Source organism: Fusarium solani (genome assembly GCF_023522795.1).
Source record: "Fusarium solani strain SB1 chromosome Unknown bctg00000000, whole genome shotgun sequence".
Lineage (NCBI taxonomy): Eukaryota > Fungi > Ascomycota > Sordariomycetes > Hypocreales > Nectriaceae > Fusarium > Fusarium solani.
Window position 1 is genome coordinate 1,450,194 of NW_027072157.1, and position 8,783 is coordinate 1,458,976.

At 31.2% G+C, this 8,783-nt stretch overlaps 1 protein-coding gene across 1 annotated transcript; it reads right to left on the reverse strand.

Annotated features, from left to right (window-relative positions):
* Positions 1 to 3,354: 3,354 nt before the first annotated feature.
* MRS44_000468 (uncharacterized protein) lies at positions 3,355 to 3,960 on the reverse strand (the record flags this gene model as incomplete). Its single annotated transcript, XM_046282172.2, has 2 exons — positions 3,355 to 3,614; positions 3,669 to 3,960. 2 exons carry the CDS (start codon positions 3,958 to 3,960, stop codon positions 3,355 to 3,357), a joined length of 552 nt encoding a protein of 183 aa, XP_046129402.1.
* Positions 3,961 to 8,783: the final 4,823 nt, after the last annotated feature.

Below are 8,783 nucleotides of genomic sequence, written 5' to 3' on the forward strand. Positions count from 1 at the left end.
TCCGGGGAACATGGTCAGAAGCCGGGGCTAAGCAGGCAATGCTGGTAGCTCATTCCCCCCTACGGAATGGTGCATCGGTGGTGCATTGGCGGCGTCAGCGTGTCAATCCCGTCAAGCTCCGTCCTCAAACTAAACGCCTCGAGCTTGTCTAGGAGGAGCCCATTCGAGTCATAGCTTGTCCTGGGGGTTCGATAGGCGATAAGATGGTCAACGCTGACGCGATGATGGAAAAGGAGAGAATGTGAAAAGGAGAGCGAGCCAATGTCGGACTCCCAGCCAATAGAGGCCCCATATGCCTACCCCGCAGGCGAAATGATTCGGCAGCCCCCCTTAACTCATCTGGGAGCACAATGGCTGACTCACGCCAAAGATTAACCTGCGTTGGCTCCTTGGTCGACTCCTTGGAAACAAGGGATCCCTCTGACACCAACAAGAGCAAGGTTGGGCTAGCAAGGCGCTATCGTTTTCGCACGACGCGTCGTCACCCTTATCATTGGCCTCTAACCGAGAAGGCGGGCGTCCAGCATCAGCCAGTCAGCCAAGGCTTGGGAAAGGAGGGCGCACAATAATGGTTGGTCTCTATGCCCCGGACAATTCCTCCAGCTTTCTTTCTCGCAGCAAGATACTTATCAACGTGATCTCTGACTATGCTGTGCAACCGTCAATCGCGCATGACATTTCGCTTGGCACCTGGTTGAAAGTCCTATCTCCATGTGTCCCCACCCTCAGCGCCAGGGCGATCATCCTCGGCACGTCCTTCGGCAATTCTTCGCTTTTCGTTTTGTCAGACTGTCCCCTCTCCTCTTTCGCGATAGCGTTACGTTCTGGTTGTGGTTCACAATTTCACATATATTGACACCGTGGTATTTTTCCTACGTGTTTTCCGTCACCTCACCATTCCAGAGATGGAATCCCGCCACCTTTTAATCAGAGGAGCTCGAATTGTTTCGAGATGATGGCAGGTATCTTTTGTTGTCCAGATAAGCTCTTGATATCTGCCCGTTGTCGGCATTGTCTCGTGCTTGGCCGAAGATAGTTGGGATGTGTAGACTCATTGTTGCGTTGGCTCGATGACAGTTGACCTCAGACTCACTGGCTGTTCAACGTTGACTCGCTTACCCTTCGGAATCAACTTTGTTCCAATGCCAAATCACATCACTGGGATGAATTAAATAGCTAGGAAATGGCAGCATCGTAGCTGCTGCTTGGCAACGAGATGGAATAACAGTTCTCATGCATAGTTAATAGTCGATGGCGCCGGACCTTGAAAGGAGAGAATGTCTCGGTTCCATATGTACAGAATTGGCTAGGTAAACTGAATGTTCATAGGCTGAATACCCGCTGATGCCTATAGGGTTGGGCTCGAGCGGGAAACCCCTCGGCCGGCTTGGCGGTGCTTACATAGACCTTTGGGTTTAAGTTGTAGTTTCCAGACGAAACTCTACCTTATGGGCTGCTTTACATCGCCTTCTGGCTGTTGGAGACCATCGGGGGGCGTTGGAGAAATAGCAAGAGAAATAGCGGTGATTGAATTTGCCCAATTATCTGTACGGGTTGATCGTGACGCAGGGAGAACAGGTTCGACATGGTTGGCTATTGCTTACTTCCATTAGGGCTCAGGGGTAGAAGCAGTTCAGCCTGCCACAGGTTTAAATGCACGTGAGAGTTTACAAGCGATGAATGCAAGGCAAATTTAAAAGACATGGTATATAAGAATGTGACGCTTTGTGTTTAGTATTGTTGCGTTGCTATTATTATGCAGCTCGCCTCCTCTCTTAAACCTTTTCCAAACGTATAATAATTGCAAAGACCAGCTGCCACCGACCAAGACTTCTTCATTTGATTTACAGCTATTAAGCAATATCAACCCAGCTGTTTACAGAAGCTGGCAAGATTGGTGACCATTGATAACATAAGACTTAGATATCCTATTGTGTGCGTTGCTTAACACAGCTAATGCATCCCAACCAACCAATTTCCACAGCCGTATACTTTCATCTAAGTACATATGCCTCATCCACCAGTCCATGGCACATATTATCTTCTAAGCCATAGACAAGTTCCAGTATTGGACAGTATCTTTTGTGGCTAGTACTTCAAAGTTGCTGTTTTCTCCGCCGTGGAGGGCACTCCAAATGAAAGAGGTGGGGATGTTAGCAAACAGGCGACGAGCTCTCTTGCGGTTCAAGTTCATAAATGCAGAGAGTTAAGAGAAAACAGAGAGAGCGGTTTGAATGCCTTCCAATTCAAAATCTACCTTTTTTTGTATTAGTCTTGCAATGGCGTAGACGTTTACGACAGGGCTCCAAAACTCGATGATTGCCTGAGAATTCATGGAACCAAAGCCGGAGGCATATACCAAGTTAGTTCTTATGCTTCGAAACATGAGTTGTGGATGGTCCAATGCCTTGGTGCTCTAGCCTGGAGCCGCAATGCCACTTTGTGTTGTGCCCAAGGTCCATGCTAATGGTCAAGTGTGGTGAGTCAGCTTAGTGACTTTGCGTAAGGATCTAGAACAACCTACAAATGGGGGTGTGGCCATGCTTTTTCTCCGAGTAGTTTGCTGTGTCTGAAGAGAGCTCCGTTTCCATCTTTTAGACTCGAAGCTTCTTCCAAGCTGTTGGAAGAAATGAACATCATCTAATATCAGTACTGTTTCGTCGTGTTTTCCTGACTAGTTTCTCAAATTCCACAGAACAATACCTCTATTGAAATATCAATGATAGCCCCGTGTGACACTTTAGTTGGTATGCATCTTGTCATGCCCGGGTCCAAGATAGGAGCCCGATAGAATAGCTCACATGCACTCATAAACATGGCTTGCGGAAATAATGCTTCTTATTGTTCAGTGTTGACCCACTGATTCAATTCTTCTATGAGCTGGGGTTCCGCACATGGTGGCCTTTCAAATAAAAACAACATTGAACCTTCATAATCACTCTCCACGAGACGCCTGGCTGAGACAAACGCCCTGGTCTGTTCAGTTAGCTGGCGACTTCGGTAAGTGGCATTGCTGGACCTTACTCACAATGGAGCAACTTCCAGAGGCAGTGTTTGTTACCATGCCAACTGGCACCTAAATAAAACTTCACGCAAAGTATTGTGTTACGCAGACGAGTAGAGAATATTGAGGCGTAAGACGAGCACTGGAGGGAGCCTGTGGTGGATCCTTAGGTGAAGGTCAAGTAACAAAGGTATCGAAGACAACAAGAGGCGGTGTTATGCACGCTTCATAACACTGACGGCATCGGCTTTTCTCTATAATAACGGCAAGCTCAGACTCGCGGCTCCCTCTACCCCAATTGCACACAGCCCTTTAAGGGACCAACTGCTATGTCGCTCCTCATCAAGTAGTTACTGAGTGTACTTGCAACTAATGGGGTTCTTGATCTCTGCTGTTCTGGGCAGAAATTCCAAGCAGCCCTTGTTGCCTCCAGGTGTTTTGATTCCAGTTGAAACCCAAACACTCCATGCTCCATCGACACTGTGGGGGCATGCAACCAAGTTCTTGCCCTTGAAAGATAAATCGCCGTCCTTGTCGATGGCCCAACCCTTGCGTTCCGCATTGCGAGGAGCGGACTGGGTACCAGTGGTATATCCAATCTTTCCCTGGCCTAAAAGAAGTTAATGTGAAGCTCGGTGCGAATGGAAATTTGGGAATAACATACCCATTCCTGATCGGTCAACGTAGATCTGCTGTCGTGTTTTGCCGTAAAGGAACAGCTCGCCATTGACGATCGAGAAAGTAGCAGAGTTATCTGTCTTCTTCTCACATGTCGCTTTCTGCTGGGGAAGCTTCAAAAAGATGCTACTGTGGGCAGCCTGAACGACAGCAAAGTGGATGTCGGTGGCAGAGCGCAAAGCAAGTGCCTCAAAGCGATATGGCTTGCTGGGCGAGGGGGTCGCAGTAACAAGGCCGCTGGCGACGAGGGGCACAAGGAGGAGACTCTTAATTTGCATCTTGAAGATTTTCGATCAAGGTTTGAAAGGGGTTTCTGGTTGAGAGGTGAATAAGTTCAGTTGGTTCTGGCGGGAAAAGGAAAGAGGGAATGAAAAGACGCTTCTGTACTACACCGGCTCTTTTATATTTCTGCTTAAGCAATCGATGAGCGCTGACACTTGTGGCCTGACAACCCTTGCATATTGTCGAGATGGGCCAGGAAGCTGAGAACCACTGGATGGAGCTCCTTTTGAGTGGTCTGGGTCAAGCGGGAATATCGTGGCGTTTTCTGTGTGTTCTAGACTCTCCGTATTATTATATTTCTGGCAGCCGCGGCACTCAGCAAGCCATCTTCCATTCTAGTGCGTATATACCGGTACTAGGTCCCCTTAGAGCTAATGTTTACTGCCGTGCTAACCGGAGGTCATTAATGGCAGGCTCAGCAGTAAACTCGGCCTAGTACAGCCACTTTATAATTAAATTACTATAAATATCTTAGAAAGTATATTACTCTTAAAGTATCTCTACCGCTAATATATCTTATATTCTTTAATATATATATATTACTAGATAAGAAGAGTATTATTTTATATAATAAATATTAAAATATATAATAAAAGAAATTATTATTAAAATTATTATTATTTATATATTTATATAAGCTAAGATATATATATAGTATATTTAATTAGATAAATTTAATTAATTAAACTTATAGATATTTATTTACCGCTAAGTTTTAATATAATATTAATACTTTTTAAGTTTAATAAAACTCTAATATTAGCTCTAAGAATTAATCTCTCTAAGTAAACCTATAATACTAATAACTTTTATTTCCTAATATTATACTTATAGCTATATAGCTAGATCTTAGCTAATTATAAGATTTCTTTAATTTTTTTATTTAATATTATAAAAGGTATTAATATTAATAATAAGAAGTATAAGCTATGCTTTATATTAATTATTATTTTATAATATAAAATATTAAGTCTTAATAGCTAAATTAAGGTAAAATTATAAATAAAAATTAAGTCTTTATTATATATAAGACTTTAACTTACTAAGTCCTTTAAAAGCTCTTAGCTATAAGATATTATATTAAGGTAGGGGTATATAACCCTAGGCCTAAGGCTTAGCTAATTAGCTAGTTATTATAGCTATAATAAGATATAAGTAAGAAAGATTAATAAAATAATTACTAAGGTAAGACTAAAGGAAAAACTATTAAATCTTATAACTTTAAGATTAATAAGACTTAAGTATAATCCTTATAGTTTTACCTTAAATTAATTATTTAGAGATTTAATCTTAAAGTAAACCTTATATATATAAAATATATTTATTATATTTTTTATATATATATTACTTTAATTATTAATATAACTTAGTTATATTTAATACCCTTAAGTATATTATTAAATATAATTTATATTTCTTAGCTTAAAGTATATAATTTTATTTTTTATTAATATAAATTAATATACTTAATTTATCTCTTAAGAAATATTTTTTTATTATATATTAATAACTCTTATTAAATAAATTATTTATATTATCTTAATTATTATTATATTATTATTAATATATTAAATAGTACTTTTATTAATTAGCTTTTAGCTTATAATATATTAATAAATATTATTAAAATACTTATTAAGATAAAGTAATTATAAGCTTTTATAAATTAGCTTTAAGCTTAAATTAATTAATAATTATTATAAGAAGTAATACCTTAGGTAGCTATACTTAATAAAAATATTAAAAAAGCTATTAAACCCCTTAAGTTAATACCTTTTAATAAAAATATTAAAAATATTATTTTATTTATTATTTATTATAAAAAGTATTTTATATTTTTCTTAAATAACTTATTAATATAAAATAAAGAGTTATTATATAGCTATTTAAACTTATATAAAATAAGTTATATATTACTTATATAGCTTATTTCTAATAATTTATTTCTAAGATAAAATTTAAAAATAAATTACTAATTAAAAACTTTTATTAAGGTTTAAAGTTAAAAATTAAGGATAAACTTTATAAAGCTAGTAGACTTAATAACCTTAATAATAATATTATTATAATTATTAAAATTAATAAATAATAATATATAAGATATAAGGAAAAGATATTAAAATAAAATAAGCTAAGAGAAATAAATATTAATTTTTATTTCTTAAATTAATATTATTAATAAGTAAATAATTATAAAATATAAAAATAATTATATAAAAATATCTTATATAATGTAAACCTAGGCCCTATAAAACTAAGAGCTATTTAATAAGATCTTTATAATATTAAGTATTATAATTATTATAAGAAAGAATATAAAGTAAGTAAATATTATAAGAAGTAATAAGATATATAAGAAAGATACTATAAGCTAAGAAACTTATAATAACTTCTAGAAGATAAGAAATAATAAAATATAACTAATTAAGACTATAACTTATAGATAGCTACTTATATTATAAGAACCCTTAAAATAGCATAATAAGGATATAATAAAATAGGGCTTTAACTATAAGAAATTAATATACCTTATTAGGCTATTTACTTAATAAAGAAATAAATAAAAAGTAATTATATAATTAATAACCTTATAAAAGAATATTACTATAAATTAATAAAACCTTTAAAAGTATATTAATTATATCTTATAGGCTTATAAATAAAAACCTCTCTTAGAGCTAAACTAAGTAAAGAAAGAAATAATTACTTTATAATAATAAATTATAATAGTATTAAGATATATTAAAAAATAACTTAAAAAAATAAAGATATTAGTCTTGGTTTAAGAATTATTAAAAGAGATTTTTTTTCTTTTTTAAGAGGTTATTATAAAAGGATTTAATTATAAGAATTAAGTTGTAAAATATAATAATAACTTATAACTCTTATTACTTATAAAAGTCTAGAGAAGGGATTATTAATAAAATAACCCCTTATTATATATATATTAAATCTACTTATAATATTACTTAAAATAATTATATAAATAAAATAATAAGTATAAAAGGTAAAAATTAAAATATTATAATAATATATAATAAATAAATTAAATTCTTAAGGTTAATAATATAAGTATTAACTAAGTTAATTGTAAATATAAGAAATGAAAATTATAAAGGGAATTATATAAAATATATGCTTAGTAATAAAAATAATAAAAAAGTAATAAAAAGCTATAAAAGAAATTACTCTTAGCTATATAATAAAAATAATAAGTAATATTAAAATAGTTTATAAGAAAAGTATATTAAAATAATATAAAAATATATTAAAATATTAAATTAATAAGAAATATATATTAAGGTATATTATAAAAAATTAATTAAAAACCCTAGGTACTTAGAAGTAGTATTTAACTTATATATAGATATATTTAATATATAAAGAATATATAAATATCTTATAGATATTATATTAATATTATTAATATAAGGAATATTAAGGAAAGAAAGAAATAAAAATATTTTCTTATTATATGACCTTATTAATTAAAGACTAAACCATACTTATAACATAAAATAAAAAGATATTTAATATTTTATAAATATAAAACTATTAGTATTATTATAATATAATATTTATTAAAGCTTTATTATAATATTTAAAAAAAAAATCTAAATAATATATAAAATTAAAGACTAATAAATAAATTAATTAAGAAAAATTAAAAAAAATTAATAAGAATAATAAAATAACTTAAATAATAATTATGATTAATATATATAATAAGTAAGTATTATAACTATATAAGTATTATAATTATATAAGTATTATAAAAATCCCTTAACTTATATCTTTTTAATTTAATTAATTATTTCTTAAATACTTAATATATTATAAGCTTTAATAAGGCTAAAATACTTCTTACCCTTTAGGCTATATAAAATAACCCTAAGGTAAGTATTTAATAAGTTATAACTATTTATAAGGTTTATTATTATACTTTATATTATTTATAGCATACTATTTAATCTTAATATAATATTATTTAGAAATTATATTAATTATTAAATTTAAAAAAATAAATCTTTATTTATTTTATTTTTAATTTAGATTTATAATAATTTCCTTTATAGCTATATAATATAAAAGAAATAATTAATTAATTACTTATTAATTATAATATATTAGGCTTATAACTTTATTAAGTAATACTTAGACCTTAAGATATATTTTTTTTATATATATAAGTATTAAAAAGCTAAATATAAAGATTTAATTATTATTTATAATTAGTTTTAACTTATTATTAAAATTACTATTAAAATTATTATTATTTATATATTTATATAAGCTAAGATATATATATTATATATTTAACTAGATAAGTTTAATTAATTAAACCTATAGACTTCTATTTACCGCTAAGTTTTAATCTAGCACTAAGCCTTAGCACTAATACTTTTTAGGTTTAAACTCTAATGCTAACTCTAAGAATTAATCCCTTTAAAACTTATAATACTAATAACCTTTATTTCCTAATAATAAGAGATTTATTACTTTTTATCCCCTTATATAAATACCTTAACCTAGGCTTATTATAATAATTATACTTATAGCTATATAGCTAAATCTTAGCTAGCTATAAGACTTCTTTAATCTTCTTATTTAGTATTATAAAAAGTATTAATATTAATAATAAGAATTATAAGCTATGCCTTATATAGGTATATATTATTATTATCTTTTAAGCTATTAAGGAAATTAATTTCTTTCTAAGTAAAATACTTATATTTCTTTAGCTTCTTTTTAAGGGCCTTTAATAAAAAAAGCTTTTCTCTAATAAAATTAAATTAATTATTTATATTATAACTAAGTA